At 44.2% G+C, this 19,146-nt stretch overlaps 1 protein-coding gene across 2 annotated transcripts in view; it reads right to left on the bottom strand.

Moving 5' to 3' along the window:
- Positions 1 to 18,889, bottom strand: part of DLC1 (DLC1 Rho GTPase activating protein) — a 46,036-nt gene extending 27,147 nt beyond the window's left edge. The window contains exons 1-2 of one of the 2 annotated variants that reach the window (XM_029935256.1): positions 18,359 to 18,889; positions 3,060 to 3,131 (exon numbers count right to left, since the gene is read on the bottom strand). In XM_029935256.1, the coding sequence (XP_029791116.1) occupies positions 3,060 to 3,131; positions 18,359 to 18,572 (286 nt within the window). In that variant the 5' untranslated portion in view covers positions 18,573 to 18,889. The remainder of the gene's footprint in view (positions 1 to 3,059; positions 3,132 to 18,358) is intronic. The other variant, XM_029935257.1, reaches the window with a different exon arrangement.
- Between the last annotated feature and the right edge of the window lie 257 nt (positions 18,890 to 19,146).

The raw sequence follows: 19,146 nt of genomic DNA, 5'->3' as shown, positions 1-19,146 counted from the left end.
TAGGGTATTTTACATGGTATAGCAATAAAATAATTCTGAGTTCAACGTCATGGAAGAAATATCGCACATTCAGTCTGGGCTACAATGAAGACTAGGTAGTGTAAATTAGGCAATGAATTATTTTAGCTGAAGGAGCTAGGGAAATAAAAACGATCTCTGTGAGGGGCACCTGGGTAGCTAGGTCAGTTAAGTGTACAACTTCAGCTCAGGTCACGATTTCATGGTTTGTGAGTTCGAGCCCTCCGTCAAGCTTTGTGCTGACAGCTCAGAGCCTGGAGCCTGCTTTGGATTCTGTGTCTCCCTCTCTCTCTCTGACCCTTGTCTGCTCAGACTGTCTGTCTCTCTTTCTCTCTCTCAAAAATAAATAAGCATTAAAAAAAATGATCTCTGTGGTCTCTGCCTGACTTCCCTCTGGGAAGGACTCACCCACCCACTCCATATCCCTCTTCAAGGCAACCTGCTGATCGTGTCTCGCACTTCTGAGCTCACACACACCATACCTACTCTTAGTATGGGCTTGTGGACTTTTGCTCATGCGTTAAAGAAGGTTGCCAGTGATCACTAGCTCCACTCAAGAGCCCAATGCCATCACTATACTAAGAAGTCTAATTGCTCTTTTCCTAGAAGAAAAGACATGTTTTAGAATCACTATATATTGTGAGAAGAGCCAAACAGCTTTGGTGAAAATATTTCATTTCAATTGAACCTTTTAGAAATTTTAGAAATCACCTGATGGCTAGGCTCTCTCCTAGCATCCCCTTACTTCTTAGGTGATGAAAAAGATGTATCTTCTAAATTATATCAACCAAAATGATGTTTGATTTTTGAGATTCTGGCAATCCCTTAAAGGGAACATATACGAATTATGTTTTTATTTTTATAAAATATGTAGCACTTGGCACAGTGCTGGGCATCCCTGTTGGTGTGGAACTGGTAGCGGTTTGTTGAGTAGTTTAATGGATGACGGACGAATGCACGAGAGACATTTAGTGTCATCATCTCAGCAGAGTTAAGGTAACAGAATGTTCATGGTGGAAGCAGCCCTGGAAGCCATTTAACTTGCTCTCACTTTAGGAATCACCTTACTATCCACCCAACATTTGCTTGCAAATTGCCCATGTAAATGGAGTTTACTGGTTCACAACTAATTTTTTTATTATTTATTTTAAATGTTATTTTTGAGAGAGAGATTGAGAGAGAGAGCAGGGGAGGAGCAGACAGCGAGGGAGATACAGAATCTGAAGCAGGCTTCTGGCTCTGAGCTGTCAGCACAGAGCCCGATGCAGGGCTCGAACTCACGAACCAGAAGATCATACCCTGAGCCAAAGTGGGACACTTTGCCAACCGAGCCACCCAGGCATCCCTTTTATTTTTTATTTTTTGAGAGAAAGTGAGAGAGTGCGTGAGCATGCATGAGTAAGGGAGGGGCAGAGGGAGAGGGAGAGAGAGAATCTTAAGAAGGTTCTATGCCCAGCATGAAGTCCAATATGGGGCTCGGCCTCACGACTGTGAGATCATGACCTGAGCTGAAATCAAGAGTCAGAAGCTTAGCCAACTGAGCCCCCCAGGCGCCCCTGCAATTCTTATTAAATGATAACATGTACAGTATGATACAAATCCCAGGTAAATGAATAGCCTGTTCACCTTGCCATGTGCACGTCCAACCCCCCAACCCCGGCCCTCCTCCTGGCAGCTGGAAGCTTGGGATGAGCCACACCCGAGGACCTCTTCTCCCTCGGCTGCAGTATCCCAGTAACCGCTAAGGGCACTGATGACACAACGAAGGAGTAAACATTCAGCCTAGATCTTTCTCTTTGTTTTTTAAAGTTCCTGGGCTCCTGGGTTGCTCATGTCATGATCTCACAGTTCATGAGTTCAAGCCCTGCATCAGGCTCTGCTGACAGCTCACAGCCTGCAGCCTGCTTTGGATTCTGTGTCTCTCTCCGTCTGCCCCTCCCCTGCTCATACTCTGTCTCTCAAGAAAAAATAAATGTTAAAAAATAAAAATAAAAATAAAAAAGGTCCATTTTTCTTAATTAAAAATGTGAATGACACAGGAAAAATAATATTCATCAACTGACAATCTAAACAATAGTAAAAAGCCTAATTACAACCTGGGGAAATACATCTGCAACACGTGACCAATAAAGGCTTATGATATAGAATGAAGAGCTCTTACAAATCATTATGAAAAAGTGCTATCCACCCACAAGAAAAATGGGCAACAGACATTTCACATAAGAACAGATACAAATGACCAGATAATGTGAAAAAACGAGCATTAACATTCACGATCAGGGAAACTGAAGTCAAAATACATCCACGTGACTCGCAAAAATTAAAGTCTGACAAAATCAAGTGTTGAGAGCATGTGAACAGACAGAATCTATAAATTACTGGTAGGGGTGAAAATCAGTATAGGCACTTTTGAAAAGCCTGCATTGTAAAACTGCACATACATGTTCTCCATTACCCAATAATTCTGCTCCTGCGTATTACAGACAAGTTACTGCGAATGTACCACAAGAGTACAACAATGTACAAGAATGTTCCTAAGACTACAGTTTATATAAGTAAAACAGAAAAAGCCCAAATGCCCACCAATGGAGAGCGAATGTGAATAAACTGCAGTCTACCCCTACATGGGCTATTACACAGCAGTCAAAGCAAGCACACAGTAGAGAAGAATCTTAACAATATACTAATGAATGAAAAAAATTAAATCCTACAAGATTGCACAGAGCATAGTACCCTTTTTTATAAGGGGAAAAGCAACTTTAATGGGAAACTGTAAAGGGAAAATGATAAACAGAAGTTTCAGGATGAGCATTATTTTGGGTGGGGGGGGGTGGAGGGACCTGATGGGAGGAAATGTTAGATGCATTATAATCACGGTCCTAGCTTTTGAATGATGGGGGTCTTAGCATGTGCTACATTATTTTCTTAATGAAATATTTAAACGAATACTAAAATGTCCGAAAATAAATCATAGATCAATAATATCATGAACCAAGGACACGATTATGCCAATTAAAAAACAAAACGGCATTCCCACTCACCTTCATAAAGCTGTGCGTACTGGGGGAAACCCGTTGCCCGCAGCCAATCACAAGCTTCCTTGGCTTCAATTTCTGTAACAGAGGAAAGACAGCAATGCCAGTCATGCGGATGTCGACACACTTTCTTCCTTAACAAACTCTGATTTTGTTATAGAAGCAAAATAGGTCTGTTGCCCATGGATAAGCGAAAGATAGAAATACATACACACATACATAAAACCACTTAATTCAAATGGCTTAAATTATTGTGCATCTCTTCAGACTCTAGAAAATGCACATAACTACCTGTCTTCCCTTAAAAAATACAAATGGGGTCTTAACAGTAGATGACTACTCTGTGCTGCTGGGTTCGGGTTACAAATGAGTATGCAAACAGGGCATAATGATCAGGCTGAGGAGGGATTAAATAATTTTAAGTCTAGAGGGTCTGACCTGGTTTTACTCTTCGCATCAACAAAAGGCCACCAAATACACGTGACACCCTGGAAGAGGACTAACCTGCCCAGCAGACCGGACCTTCTGCCTCACAATGGGATGCGCAGCGCAGGCCAGGTGCTGAGGCCACGTGCCTTCAGGCGCATCCAGCAATAGAGACCCAGGCGGTCAGGTGACCCAGAGGGCATTCCGTCCATAAATCCCACAATCTTGGCAGGCCAAAACGCCTAATAAAGCCCTGCTTTCCTGTGGTTAACATCTTGTAGATAGTATTGATAAACAGAAAGCCCAAGAGCAACTGACACCGTGTTCGAACTCACTCAAGCACGTATTTACAGTCCTGTTAAAACTGATGCACAGAGGAGGTCTGGGGCACACTCATTAGTTTCTCTGCTTGCACAAAGAATAATCTTTCAACTTTTCTTCCCATCTTCCACAGGCCATTAGAGTACTCAGTTATGTAAGGTGATTCACTCATTTATAAATGCCTCAACATTGCTAAATTTATTCCAGATTCAAATCTTTATGAAGCATCTCTCCTCAGAGCCAGAGGAAGGCAGATAATCCATATTAGAAGCAGACACGTCTTACTTTTGTCTAGTAACTTAACAGTTTCACAGCACTTTTTTCACCTATTATTTCACTAGTTCCATGGCCTTTAAATAAAGGTAATTTATAACACTAACATTCATTAAAGCAAGTAGGGATGTCCTTATAGAGCAAGCCAAAGAGAAAAACAACCTGTCTCCTATGAGTTAGTTAGTTAGTTAACGCCCAAACTAAAAATAATTAAGGCACTCGAGTGGAAAGAATTGGCATGGCCAAGTTTACTTTCACGAATCTTTTCAGCACAGTGATGAGAGCAGGAGTGAATTTGGGGCTGGAGGAGAAAGTGACATACATATATATATATAAGAACCTCAATGCTTGCACTGAATACAAGAATATACAGACAGAATTGTCCAGTGTGGATTACCTGTATTTAACATTTTTTCATGTATTCATATCCACACCTTGTCTCAGAAAAGGATTAACGAAGCTTTACTTAAAATCATAAAACAAACATTTTCTAGAAAGCTGTATTGCTGGAAAAACATAAAAGCTCAACATTTTATTTTAAAGAAGTGGGAAACTTTTTTTTCTCTGTGGCTCCTGTTCAAAGACAGACAAGGAAAGAAAAAAAGCTGTGTTTGTTTAAAAAAAAATTTTTTTTAAAGTAACTCGCTTTTCCTGACTATTTGGAGGTTATTTCCATTGAACAGATTGTTAAAAAGTAAATGCGCTTGCTTCCTTAATATTTTACTCATCAAGTGGTGAGTAATCAGAAATTCTCAACGTGTATGCTTTTCTGACTATATTCAGACAGGACACCGGGTCAGCACATGCACAAAAGCCTGAATTAGACACACTTTACCAGCCAATATTGCCACCTATTTAGAGCATGTTCCTGATTTTCTTATTACAATGGCTTCCTGCCAAGAGGCATGTAAGATACAAGGCATTTTTCTAAATAGCCTTCACATTTATTTATGTAATACTTTACAAATTACCAGGTGTTCTCACACATACTGCTCATTTAAGGCCCCCAGTGATTTCAGGAACCCCAAAGGCCTACTGCTGTCTTGTCTTTCTCTTAACTCACTTCCACCGCTAAGGAAACAAAAAGCCCCCACATGACCACAGATTTATCTAAAAAGCTGTGTCCAAATAGCCACTCTTCTCAGGACCACTTGGTTAGAAAGAAATGATGTGGACAGGCCAAGGTTTGCTTCCTCAGCAGATAATCTAACTAAGGGCTAACTAAAAAGCCTTTAGTTACAGTGGCTAAAAAGCAGTATTTTCAAGATCTGCAGAGATCCAGAAATTTTACCTTCCCTTTCCTTGCCCTAAAACAGACAAAAATGTGTCTTTCTTTCAGATGTGAAACCATGGGAAATAGGAAAGCCTATATCTAGTTTACAGTTAAGAATGTCCAGGGGTGCCTGGTGGCTCAGTCAGTTAAGTGTCCACCTTTGGCTCAGGTAATGATCTCAGGGCTCGAACTCGTGAGAGTTCGAGCCCTGTGTCAGGCACTATGCTGACCGCTCCGAGCCTGAAGCCTGCTTCAGATTCTGTGTGTGTGTCTCTCTCTGTGCCCTCCCCCCCGCTTGCACTCTGTTTCTCTCCCTCTCTCTCGAAAATAAATAAACATTAAAAAAAAATAGAATGTCCAAATGTCCACTCATGAACACTTGGGCTGCATAACAACTGAAAACTTGACACACTGCTCCTACAGACATCAGAATTAGAACACTGTAAAAACTGTAAAAAGTTTCACTGGTTTTTAAATAAATGGAACAGTTATCAACCTCATTCCTATCCCTTCCCAATTATTGAGAGAAAATGGTAATAATCTGATGGAAGTGCTGATTTATTTTTTTAAAAAATCAGTATTTTCATTTTACTTAACATGAAATGAACACATATCTACATCCAAGCTGACCAGAGAATACCCCTTCTGGTTTCGCCCCTGACCCGGCCCATTACCTTCTTTCCCTCTGGTCTCCCAACTAAAGCGTCATGTCTCCAATTCTCTCCTCTCTCAGAGAGGCCATCCACTGATCCTGGGTCCTCGCACTTCCCAATCTACAGTCTTGATCTTGTCTCTCTCTCTCTAGCTTTACTAGAGCCCCACTGCTTGGAAAATCAAGCCTGAACCCCTCTGCACGGTTCCAGGCTCTCCGTGAGGCATGCAACCTAATTTTCCAGCTCCCTCCACTCACTCTATCTCCCCGCCAAAGCAAACTCACCTCCATACACGCCACGCCACTGTGACTTCCTGGCATGAAATGCTCTCCCATGTTCTCCGTGTCAGATTTCACTCATCCTTCAAGGCCTACCCCAAATGCTGCCTCCCAGATGTCTCTCAACAATTCTATCAATGGCTAACTTTAATTGAGTGCTTAATATGTGCATGGCTCTATCTAAGCACTTAAGGCATATTAATTCACTTTTCCATTGATCCTAAAACGTGGATTACTAAAATCCCTAAGATATACAGATGAGGAAACAAGCAGAGAAATGACTTCTTAAAATGAGTTTACTTTACATTCAAATGCCATAGTGGTGACAGAACCAGGACTCACAGAAATGAGCAAGACAGCTTCTTCCCTTAAAAATATATGTAACACTGAGCAACATTTAAAATATCAAAACCATATACACATTGCATTACTTCAGTCACTAAATTCTCATGCCCATTTTTGGAGGTCTCTAACTGGCTCTCAAGGTATGACTTTTCCTTTAATATATGCAACTATGAAGATGATTTTTTTAATGTTTTTTATGTATTTTGGGATGTGAGGAGGGAGAGAGAGAGAGAGAGAGAGAGCAAGAGCGAGACAGAGAGAGGGAGCAGGACAAGGGCATAGAGAGAGGGAGAGAGAGAATCCCAAACAGGCTCCATGCTCAGAGTGGAGCCTGATGTAGGGCTCGATCCCATGAACTGTGAGGTCATGACCTAAGCTAAAAATCAAGACTCGAATGCTTAACCAATTAAACCACCCAGGCGCCCTGAAGAAGATCTTTTAAATACATTGTCTGCCGGGCGAAAATGCCATCAGAAACCAAAGCACAATGGAAATATAATGGCGCTTTAATGCCCGGGTTTTCTCTGAGCAAACAACAGACAAATGTGTTGAGGAAACAGGAAATATTTATTGGAAACAGCTCTAGTGGTTAGTTGTTTAAGATGAATGAGGTCCGGGAGACCTTTTGTGTAAGGCTGGGAACCATTAGTCCATATTTGCACATTTCCTGGCATGATGAGATGACCCTACCTTCCCCTTACCGCTCAACAATGAGTTAAACAGAAATTCCCCAACCCTGTCATCATTCTGTTGAACTAACTCACTGATCTTGACCAGCTGAGCAACAGTAATTGGGTCGGGATGTGATTACTTCCATGTTCTGTGAGCCCTATCTTCACAGGGGGAGCTGTCAGCCTCCCTGCCTTCTTTGACAACAGGCTACCAAAATCAGGGCTCGAGGCAAATGCCACAGCTACATGGAATGTATCTCTTAAATAAAAGTCTAAGGAATTGGAAGAATGCAAGAAAATTCAAGCACTTTCCAGACCCCTTGGATTCCCCCAAATATGACAGACCTGTGGGCAAAGATCAGTGGAAATGTTGATGCTTTTGCCGCCACAGAGAGGCACATTAGCTGTGTGATGGCAGGTGGTATTTTCTGATCCAAAATAAAATTCATTTCCCCACCCTGGTCTCACAGATTCTTCCAATGGAAGAAGATTCTTCTTACCCATTTTCTAGCTACCACTGATGTGGCCAATTTTACAGGACTGTCGTGCAGATTTTGTGGGGCAGCCCACTGGAGAAACAGACCCTGGCCTCAAAAACTTGATCTCAGTGGCTGTTAGCCCAGGATGCAGTAGGCTACCAGCACCTTGGGGAACTTTCTAAAACCACCAGCACCACCCACTCCCAGGTATTCGGATCTTCTCAGTCGAGGGAGTACCTTTTTTAAAAAGTTCTTTAGGTAAATTTAAGGACAGCCGGGATTGAGAACCACTGAGCCACCGAACATTTCTCTGTGTTCTGGGGTCTGGGACTCTCTCTCTGGATTATCCTGAGAGCCTCCCAACTGAATTCTGTGATGAGCTTTGCCCCTTTCTGCCCACAACAAATCTCTCCTAGTGCAAGAGTCCCTGAGCCGCTGGATTCGCTTTTATGAGACACATAAATTCATGATGTTCCTCTCCTGCTTATAATTCTAAACTGACTCTCCATCACCTTTCAGATGCAGTTTAAACTCCTCCTCAGCAGACCCACAACCTTCTTAATTTGGCCTCTGCCTTCCTCATTTGTCTCCTAGAAGGCCTTAAGTGTAAGCTTTGCTCATCTTACTGAATTACCTGGTGTTCCCAGGATGCATCCTGCTCTCTCACACTGCAAGCTCCTAATCTGTTCTCCCCCACACCCCCAAATTCTCCCTTCTCTACCCTGTTAACTTTTCTCTGCCACCCTCCCCAGGTTGGGTGAGGTACACCTAGCAAAAGCCTCTTAATTCATGTATATGTCCTGAAAGAGTACTTTTTCATATTAGAAGCACAAATAGATTTGTTTGAAGGAAAAAATCCATTAATATTTTCCTCCTTTCATAAGCAGACTAAGAACTATAATGCAAACCTGCTTCTCTTTGCAATTAATAAAAATAAACGTTAAACACACACAACTGCCAAAGACTGGTTATCAGGATTCACCTATGTAAAATGAATTTCTAGATGGGCTAAGTCAGATAGCAGAACGTATAAACTAATATTTATTACACACTAATGTTATCTAATCACAGCCAAGATTCTGACTAGCAGCTAACTGCATTCCTACCCTCAGGTGCCTTAAAGCATTCTAAACATCTGTTGTGCATATTCTGAAAGAAACCAGTTAGGAAGCTTCTGGAAGGGCAGTCGATACTAATTTAGTTTCTAAGGCTGTTTGGCCTTACTGGGGCAGACCCAAATCCACCTTCAGGAATATTCTGGTCTAGTCATACATTTAAGTGAAGCCAATCCTTGTTCACTGTCCCCACCACTCGGGAGGGGAACATCTAAGTACGCTGCCCCTGCGCTCAGGGACAATCACACACAGGTTCCCGCCCAGAAGCAGGAAGCCAGATGGAAAGGTAATTCACAGTTGAGTACATGGTGTCCGAAGATCCTCTCCTAAGAAAAGAGCTGGTGTCCTAAGGGCTATTCTAAGGTCTTTGTGTTTGTCAGGTCCCAAGTGACCTGCTCCAGCGCACTCACGAGTCCTCATTTCACAGGTGAAACTTCCTACGGCCCACGTGCCTCACTCCTTCCCACACCCCGTCTGTCACCCCATCTCCCTCGGGCTAACTGACCCAGCCACACTGGCCTCTTCTCATCCACCCCATACTCCATTTCCTGCTTTGTTTTTTCTCCTTCCAAAATATATATTATGTTTACTTTCTGTCTCTCCTCTCTGTAAGCTCCAAAAGGACATGTTTGTCTACATTATTCTCTATAAGCACCGACTGCAGTGTGGGGCATAAGGTGGCTGTTCAATCAGTAGATATTACACAGCTCCAGTATGACTTTTGTTCTGGTGAAGTGCTTTTCCTTTCCTATTTTTCCTGACCAGGATCCATGGTAAGAAATATATTTTACCAAAAAAAAAAAAAAAAAAGAAATATATTTTACATTATGACCTGGTACGCCAATGTATGTCTGCATGTGTATACACACACATACATTCATGTATATAAACACAAACATATGCAAAACTGAAACAAGTTTCGTCAATAACCTAAAGTAAGTTACGCAGTCTTAACATTTTTCTATCCCATTTAAAAAGGTAGTTATTTGTTATTCACCAAAGCAACCAGTTTGAAATGTATTATTCTTATACCACAGCTTTTTCTTACAAAGAAATACAGGAAGGAAGGAAAGAAGGATGAATGGAAGAAAGAGAAAGAAAAAGGAAAAGGAGGAGAGAAAGGAAAAGAAAAAAAAGAGAGGAGAAAAGAAAAGAAGGAAGGAAAGAAGGAAGAGTAAACTAAGGACGTACATGTAGTACAGAGGAGAATGTGATGACGCTCAGGAAAGACACACATGAATTCAGAGGTGGGAGGGGGCTGCTTGAGCACGTGGTCTGGACTCAGCCTTTAAGAGGGCTTATAATCTCCTATGTAAGACTGGGTGGGGGAGAGAAGATTCTGAGTGGAGACAGAATGAGCCAGGCGGAAGTGGTGGGGAAGCACAGAGCTTGTGAACGGATGCTGAGCGGGCCGATGTACTGTAGCACTGACGGAGGAGGGGGGCATGAAGGGGAAGCAGGTCCTCCCACAGCGCACACATAAGCACGTCCGTAGTCTGGTGACACAAAGAGCAGCCAACATGATTTTTTCAAATGTAAAACAGTTTTGCATCTGACTGTCTCAGATGCTTTCTAATAATCCATTACACAAAGAAGGCAAAGTGTTACCTGCAACAGGTCAGGAAAGCAGGTCTAGGAAAGAATGGATTGCTTTGTTAGGTAGCCTTGAAAAAATTCTCTCTCTGGACCGGTTTCTTCATCTGTAAAAGCTGAGACCGCCATACGCTTTTCAAATTCCCCAGGTTTCTGACTCTGAGATTTTTTTATGCCAATTTCCCCTTCTCTCTAAGACAACCTTTCCAAAAGGTTCCATTGCTAGTGTTAAGCTTCCAGATTTATCACCAATTCCACGGAGGCATTTTTCTTCCCCACAAAACTGGATCAATAGTAACTGCTGTGAGTTACCCAATTTTGCAGATTTACTGAAGTGTATTGTTAAAATTTGTAATTTGGTTTTTAGTGGGTCAGTTCCTTGATTTGTCTTGTGAAGCCTATGTTCATATTACAGGGAACTCAAAACCCTAGATATTTTTGCTTATGTGTTTGTCTACAGCTCTCAAAATAAAATACTCATCCATATAGGAGGAACACGCTTACTCTGCTTACTGAGCATTTATGTTCGTGCTTCGCCCCGTCCCCATCCCCCAGCATCCTAACTTCTACAGAATCAGTAAGTTAGGTGCTGAAATGCTTCTTGGACCTTCTCTCATCTTTTCTCTTCATCAAGGAGGAAGCTGATTCAGAGGTTAGGTGATTTGCTGAAGGTTCCAGAATGGCCCTGCTCTCTGGGGCTAGCGCACTGCTGCGTACTTGGCCTCCCTGCAAAGATCACTCTCACTTTTAAGTCATCAGACTGTTTTTCAGTACAAGTAAAAACTGTAAGTTTGGGAAAGTTTTAAGCTTCCTTCCTTCCTTCCTTCCTTCCTTCCTTCCTTTCTTCCCTCTTTCCTTCCTTCCTCCCTCCCTCCCTTCCTTTCTTTCCTCTCCTGCTTGAGGTTTGGTGGCAGATCTGTTGCTTTCTAATAAAGAACATTCCTAGAAATAATATAAAGGGGTGTGGGGAAGGACCCTTCTTTTCCCGGTGATGTGATGACAACTTAATATAAGGCTTTGCCTTAAGAAAAGGAAACCCTGAGAGAAACTGCCTGCAAGCCCCTACGTGGTATTGTGCGCAAGAAGAGACACTCCGGCAGTGTCCAAATGAAATCAATGGACAGTCCCCTTGGGGATCATTTAGTTCAAGTGTTTGCAAAAGACTGTTTTATCACATCAAAAAATACGCGCTCATCCCTCCCAAAGGCAAACAGCTCAGTATTAATCTGAGCCCATGGTTGACATGGCTTGCTCAGGTATCCTGGCGTAAAGATCCAGTTATTTCCAGGAACAGAAAATATCTCTCAGCTAATCAAAAACTGGCACTTACTACCCAGCACAAAGAAGTGACACTGAAATGAAAATAAGCTATTAAAGAAATGGATACAGCATCATCACATTTGTCTATTGCATTTCTATGCGGGGTGGGGTTAAAAACTCTTCGGCTTACATACAAACACGCACACACATTTCTAGTATTCTGTATCCAATACTTATGCGTTTCCAACCATGCAGTGTTAAGAAAAATAATTTGAAATAGCTCTTAAAATACAAGGCCCTTTAAAGAGAATAACTGCATAGATGAAGAAAACAATTTCAAGAAAAAAAAATAATCTAAATAACATACTTTTAAGGGCTCTTATTTTTCTGAGTCTCATTTTTTCATAAAATGAAGCAGATGTTTTAAGATTATATAATCCACTTCCTTTGTAATTTACAATTCAAGGCAAAATACCTAGTTACAAACCTAAAGTAGCCAACCCCCCATCTCCATGATGAAAGCTATGCAGGTACACTGATTCTTTCATTTACCTGTTAGCAAAGCTTATTTTACTAAGTAACCCCCAACCAAAGACCAATGAAAATAAAAAAAAACATGGCAGCGACTAGTAACCAGAGCTGCCACTAGGCATTCCTACATCTAACCTCAAACAGGAAATACTATTTGATTTGATTTTCTTAGTTGTGTGCTACAAGGTATAAGAAAAAACTAGGACTACTGTCTTCTAAGTCAGCTAATGAATTATTTTCATTGGAGCGCCTGGGTGGCTCAGTTGGTTAAGCGTCCAGCTTCGGCTCAGGTCATGATCTCACGATTGTGGGTTCGAGCCCCATGTTGGGCTCTGTGCTGACAGCTAAGCTCAGAACCTGGAGCCTGCTTCAGATTCTGTGTCTCCCTCTCTCTCTGACCCTCCCCTGCTCAAACTCTCTCTGTCTCTCAAAAATTAAAAAAAAAATTTTTTTTTAAAGAATTATTTTCATTAAAAATGCTGGTGATAATCAACCCCCCTGGACACACACAGTCTAACGGTCAAAATTGGTTCGGATCCATCTAGTTTAGGAAGGCTTCTGGTTTTATATGGATACATTTTTCCTACAAACACATTAAGATCCTCATTTTGTTGCTATCCACCTTTTGTTTACACATGTGGGCAGTTAGAGGCTTGAAGCACATATGACCTTGGACTAGTCACAGAATTTCCAGGCATCTCAGCTGCCCCTTACCAGGGGACTGCCCCTTCCTAGAGAGACTGCCTTTGCAAATCTCTGTAATTTCCCATGAAATGACTTTTAGATATGCACATGCATCACGGAAGATCCCTTTTTTGTGCTATCTTTGAAAATGGGAGTTGAATGGAGACTGTCCCCTTGCTGAGTTTATAGTTTCTCTAGACTTAGGAGTGAAGATGATTTCAGAATGTTAGCGTCTTCTACCTACTTTGCCACCTGTGTGTGACAAGGGGCAAGGCTGTGGTGCAGCACAGTCACGGGCCACAGGCCATCTCACCTCCAAGGTCCCTTCCGCTATGGCTTCCTCAGCACTGCAGCCTGGGAAACGCTACAACCTCGGGGTGTGGAAAACTTCTGTCCCTCAGACATCCTCTGGAGACCCGCAAGGAGAAGGAAGGCGCCGTTCTGACAAGCTTCAGGAAGCAGCCTGCAGTCCTCTCTGCGGGACACTCCAAGGTGGGGCGGGAAGAGAACAAAATGTGGATGGGAGGCGTCAAAGGCATCTGAGGACGCCAGCTTCACTGGCCTCAGCCTTCAGTTAGTTTTTGATTTTCCTCCTGGAGGACAGGAGGGGGTAAGACATGAAAAGGCCACCAAGCAGAGGTTTGTGTGAATGGAAAAGGAGTGTACTTTCCACTATGAAACTCAGTTCAGCAGCAAAATAACAAACAACAATAAAACAAAGATGAATGATTAAGAGAAATCAATTCCCACTTTAATGTCAGCAAGGACATTACCAAGAACAGTACCTCTTATTAGGCAGTCATTTTCAAGATGCTATTCAAATGTTTTCACTGACATCTGGCAGAAAAATTTCCCTTAGAAATACTATTTTAGAATACTTTCCCTGAAGAAAGCGTTATTCAATATAGTCCATGGAAGCGAAATGGAATCCCAAATTCTTTCCCTAAATGTGAAAGACAAAGGCTCAGGTGTCCATTCACTGCGCCCAGAGGGGGGACATAGAAACCACTAATTTGTCAATTTTGGACCCTAAAATTACAGCCCTATGAGAGCCCCTTAGGAAACCGCGAAGTAACTGCAAGGCTCTACACGGCGACCAAATATGGTTTCCTAAATGGAATCGACTCCAGCCACGCACACCTGGCTGGAATCCTAGCTCTGCCACGTACAGCGAGCGACCTTTGGCAAGGCCTGGAACTCTCCAGAGCCTTGGATTCCTCATCTGTCAAAGGGGAATGATCACATGTGTCTTTCTGGAGCTGCTGAGTTGAAGGTTAAATAAATGTTCAGTAAGAGCAAAGTACGTGAGAAGTTTTAGCTTCTATAATACTATTACCATCCTGTCTAGAGTCTGTGTATTATTTTTATAAAAATTAAAAAGGAGCGTTCATACTAGAGAAGGTTGGTTGACTATTCCTTTTGAGACTGTAAGGCTATCCACACTAATACATGTGCAAGGCTTTCTTCCTGTGCGCTCCAGCAAGGAAGGTATAGTGAAAAAAAGTTAAGACAGAGTAGACCTAATTAAAGAATCCTCAGCAGGACCACTCCGTACTCCTTATCATTGATCATGATAATCCTTAACAACAACACAGGATGGCACAAGGAAAAGGGCAGACAGACAGGAAGAGGGCCCTTCTCACCTGGGAATCTTCCCCCTTTTCCATTAATTAGATTTCTGACTAATTTGAGGTAGAAAGAAAACACTTGATTGTACTCCTCCCAGCAGCCCACTCCTAGAAAGCAAATTTTAATCTTACAGCACTGTCTTTCTTAAAAGAGGAGTGACCCTCAAGTCTCAGAATTCCTGATAAAAGGACAATTGTGAAAACTTCTACAGAAAAGCATTTTCCTCTTAATTCCACAAGAGGACCTGGGGGACTGTGCTTTTCGGGGACACAGTGTTTGGATTATAGTTGGGCATTAGTTCACCTTGATCACCACAGCAAGGAGCACTTTTTAGGTCCTGAATGCTGTGCACATCATTCCTGTGCATGGCAGGCCCACCGCTCCAGAGTTTAAGGGCAAATCCTGTTAAAATGAGCACTCAGCAAAACTCAGGGGAATAACCATGTTTAGAAATTAAATTCTCTCCTCTACTGGATCCCAACTCTTAGAATTCTAATCACCGAACGATGCAAACCAAAAATCAAGATCACCTTTCTTCCCAGGTCTGCTTTATAATTTTGGGAACAGGCTTGGCATGACGTGAGCCCTGATGTCCATTACACTTTGGGGCCAGGTTTGACTGTAGTGTTCTAAAGCTCTAAGAATTTGGTCTTTAGTGACCTGGCAATATCCTGAGAGGAAGAGGAAACATCTGAAGTTATTTTTATTTTGCAAGTCTTCTGGCTGTACAGGGAAAATGCTAGGGTGGGTCAAGTATTGTCTGGAGCCCTTCAGGGGCTTTTTTTTTTTTTTTTCTTTTTGCATGGCCTCATTTCCGTCTTCCTGTTGCTAGGAAGGAGAGTTAAGCATGAGAAACTCGTGTTTACAATACTGGACCATCCTGTCCAGCACAAGGCTCTCTTCAAAAATGTACAATTCACTTCGCCCACTGTACTCTGGATGCCCCCATTCTTCTGGACCAAATCGCCCTTTCCTGAATATTTTCAAACAGCATATTTACCTGCCTCGGTCATAAAAATACCACTCTCGTTTTAACCCTGCATCATGGCTTAAAATCTCCACTAGGACACCAAGGGAGAGTCAAGTACTTATTTTTGTATTTCCAACCACCTCTTGGAACCCCACCAAGACTCTGACTCGAGGGCATCTTCCAGGGACCTCCCATATCCCCTCTGAGCCCCATGCTGGTGAGAGTTTAAGTACTACATACATTTTTCACTCATACAGTCATAACTTGCTTAATCATAATATGTTTTCCTATTAATCTGGTATATTTTCCAGAAGCAACCAAATATCCCTTTTTAACTGAAAAAACATCCTTAAATTTTGCCGAGTCTTTGCTCTTTGAACTATAGTATTGAACAATAACAAAACAAGAAACAACAAAAAAAAGGCTTTGGGTTAAAGGGCATCTGGCCTCTCACCTTCCCTCCATGACTATAGGAAAACCCTCAGTCTGGCCTAATGTATGAAATCTTGGAACACTGCCTTCAGTTAGTCATAGTCAATTGCTTAACTGTTCGACCTTTTCACTCTGAAGGAGTAAGTGGTGTTTCTCATAAGATCTAAAATTCGTAAGTTAAAGTCATGGGTTAAGTCACTGAAACCATATTTCTCATCTACTCCAGGGAAAGATTTAAACGGGAAGCTACTTATTTTGATCCTGTGGAGTCGGGAAACAAAGTCAGTCCCTGTTCTTGAGCTTCGGGCCAGTTTGGTGTAAGGTGTCACTCAGCTTGAATTAAAAGAAAATCTTTTTTTTTTGGGGGGGGGCGGTCAAAAGCAAACTTTTAGAGCAGCTAGGAGAGAAAGTTAGTCTGCTGTGCTTCATTTTAAACTCTGAACAGTAGTGCTAATGAAAAAAATATGCAGCCAGGCTCAGGCCACGCTGTAAATCTGGTGTGCCACAATAAAAGTGAATACATGCAATTGCCAACATTTTCTCAGAAAATGTCTTGAAATAACTTTTGAATGCACATCTGCTAACTATTTGACACTCATTCCCCAGGACTTTAGTTCTTACATTAGGGGGGCTGTTGACTTACAGGGCACCCCTCTGGCCATCTGCTACAGTCTGCAAGCCAAGATGGCACTGGGTGCCTCCATTAATTCCACACTTCTGCTCTGCGAATTATCTCTGTGGAGGACCAGCCCGCAGTCCAGATGGATGCTGAATTAGTCAACCTCTTGGAGCTGCTGATAGATTTACATTCAGAATTCTGCTAGGCTATTACTTTCCCTCATCCCTTCAGCAAACAGAGTTTGGGAGAAAAATGTAATTTGAGACTCTGTATTCTACCTTCACCATCGCTGTGATTTTTTTTTTCTATCCAAATGCGTCATACATGCCACCGTCGGGAATCTTTCTGTAGTGCATGGCTGTGCCGAGGCTGCTTTGCTCCACCTCACCGACAAGGGCTGAAAGAGATTCTGAATCCCCAGCATGAACCCGTTTGCTATGTGTAAAAAGCTCTCAAAAGTGTGAACCAAGGTTTTCTTCTCCGAGGTGCAGATTAATAATTATATGCAGGAGTTTCCTTCCACAGGAATTAGCATAAATTGGGTATTTGTGAACCATCAATACCAGACACGGTGCTAAACGCTGTATTAGCTCACTTGATCCTCACAACCTTCTCGCGAGGTAAATACAATTATTATCCCCATGTTGCAGATGAAGGAGGAGCAGAGAGGTCTCAACACTTCCCAGGAGCGCCCAGCGACCTGGCTGCTGCGGACCTAGGGTTCCTACTCCGCTACTCACCCCGGTCTGTCTAACTCCCCTCGCACGCAACAGGGGATGTACGCTGGAAAAATGAGCGGATTTAATAATAAAGATAATCTGCAAATTACACGTGGCCGGGCCAATTTGCTGTGGCCAGGGGAGAAACTCCTTCGGAAGGATCAAAGTCTCAGCCGGTGACGTCGGAGATGGAGAAAGGGACACAGAGGCAGAGTGGGGCGGCATTCCCAAAGGCCATGACTTAGCTACGCAAAAAGTCGGGCGTGCTTCCTTCCTTCCTTTCGCCGGCCCGGGTACTCGCCCGGCGCTGGCGCCTCCTCCGGAGACAAGGGCGTGGGCATCTCCACCCCGCATTTTAGGAAACGCGATTCAACGCCCCAGCACGTGAAGGCACACCGCAACCCTCCCAGCAGGCACCCCTCGCATGTAAGCCAGGGGGCCTGCGACACTCTCCAGGGGCCAGCAGCCACCAAAAACTTTTCTGAGTCTGAACTACCTTCCAGTGTCTAAACTATTTGAGCAAAAAACGGTTTGAAATTAAGACAGTTTTTTTTTTCTGAAATTAGTTTCAATCAGTTTTAAAAAACCATTTCCAAGTGCCACTGCGGGCTAAACATCCCTAAAAATCTCGCAGGGAGTTCACACCGATTTCGGACTTGTACAGAGAAGGGCTGCGGGCACGGAGCCCCGAACGACCCCGGAAAGGCGGTCGCGCAGCGCCAGTAGGAACCAGAGCCCCTCGCCTGGGACTTGGAGTAAGAATAGGAGGGCCGCCGGCGCAGCTGGGATGGCAGCCGGCCCTCCGTGTGGCCCCGGTGAGGGTGCACGCCCAGCCCGGCCCTCCGTCCCCAACCCGAGCTGGAAGTTAGCGTGGGCTTCAGGTCCTTAATCGCCGTCGCCCCCGCCCGCAGCCCTTCCCGAAGCTCACCGGGCGCGCCGGCCCGTGACTCCCAAGCAGTGGGTAGCCAGGGGTCATTACCCGAAATTAAGACCTCCCTCCCCATACTATGACCCTCGTTTTCCCCACACTCCACCTCCTCCACTCCGAGAAAGTTGGGCGACTCGGTCCCGAGCCTCCTCGGAAAGCCGTTTAAAAGCACAGAACGACAGGCATCGACTTGACAAGGCGGGGTGACATTTCCTCCGCGGCGAGTCCCCTCCGCAGCTGGCTCCCGCAGCTGGCCCGACGGCAAGGCACAAGTCTAGCTTACGTGTTAGGATCATGATGTCCGGCTTCTCCCTGCACATCAACTGCGGCGGCGGGTGGCGGGAGCGCAGTGGGGAAGTCGAGGCAGCTCAGCTCCCAAGCCTGCACCCACCGCGGCACTTGAGACGCGCGCGCTGACGGTCCTCAGCGCATCCTTGCTTGCCTCTCCGCGCCCCTTGCCACAGCTCAGAAAGAAGTCGGCGTTTTCCAGAGGTCAAAGGGAGAGAGAGCTCAGGGAGAGGGGTGAGAAGCACGGGAGCGGTTGCTCCTGCAGCGGAGAAGTTCGGCCATGGCCAGATCAGGAGCTCAGCGCCCTCGCTCGAGCGGCAGGAGCGCTCTGGCTCCCGCGCGCCTCTCCGGCCGCGCCCTCCCGAAGGGCCCGCCCCCGAGGGGAGGGACTAGGCTGGGCTGCTCGCCTCCTCGGCGCCGCCTAAGTAGTGAGCCGCAGCTTCAGGCTGTCCTCCGGTTGAGGCCCCGCCCCAGACCCCGCCCCTTGTTGCTCCGCCCGTCACCTCCTCCCGGCGGCGGAGGATCCAGCCACAGCCTTCGCCGTCCTCTGACCCTGCCCCCTTGGCCCCGCCCCGCGCCTCTACGGCCCGGGGCTGGAATGTTTCT

Source organism: Suricata suricatta, chromosome 1 (genome assembly GCF_006229205.1).
Source record: "Suricata suricatta isolate VVHF042 chromosome 1, meerkat_22Aug2017_6uvM2_HiC, whole genome shotgun sequence".
Classification (NCBI taxonomy): domain Eukaryota; kingdom Metazoa; phylum Chordata; class Mammalia; order Carnivora; family Herpestidae; genus Suricata; species Suricata suricatta.
The sequence above is the reverse complement of the archived record's forward strand: the minus strand, read 5'-3'. Positions and strand labels throughout refer to the sequence as shown.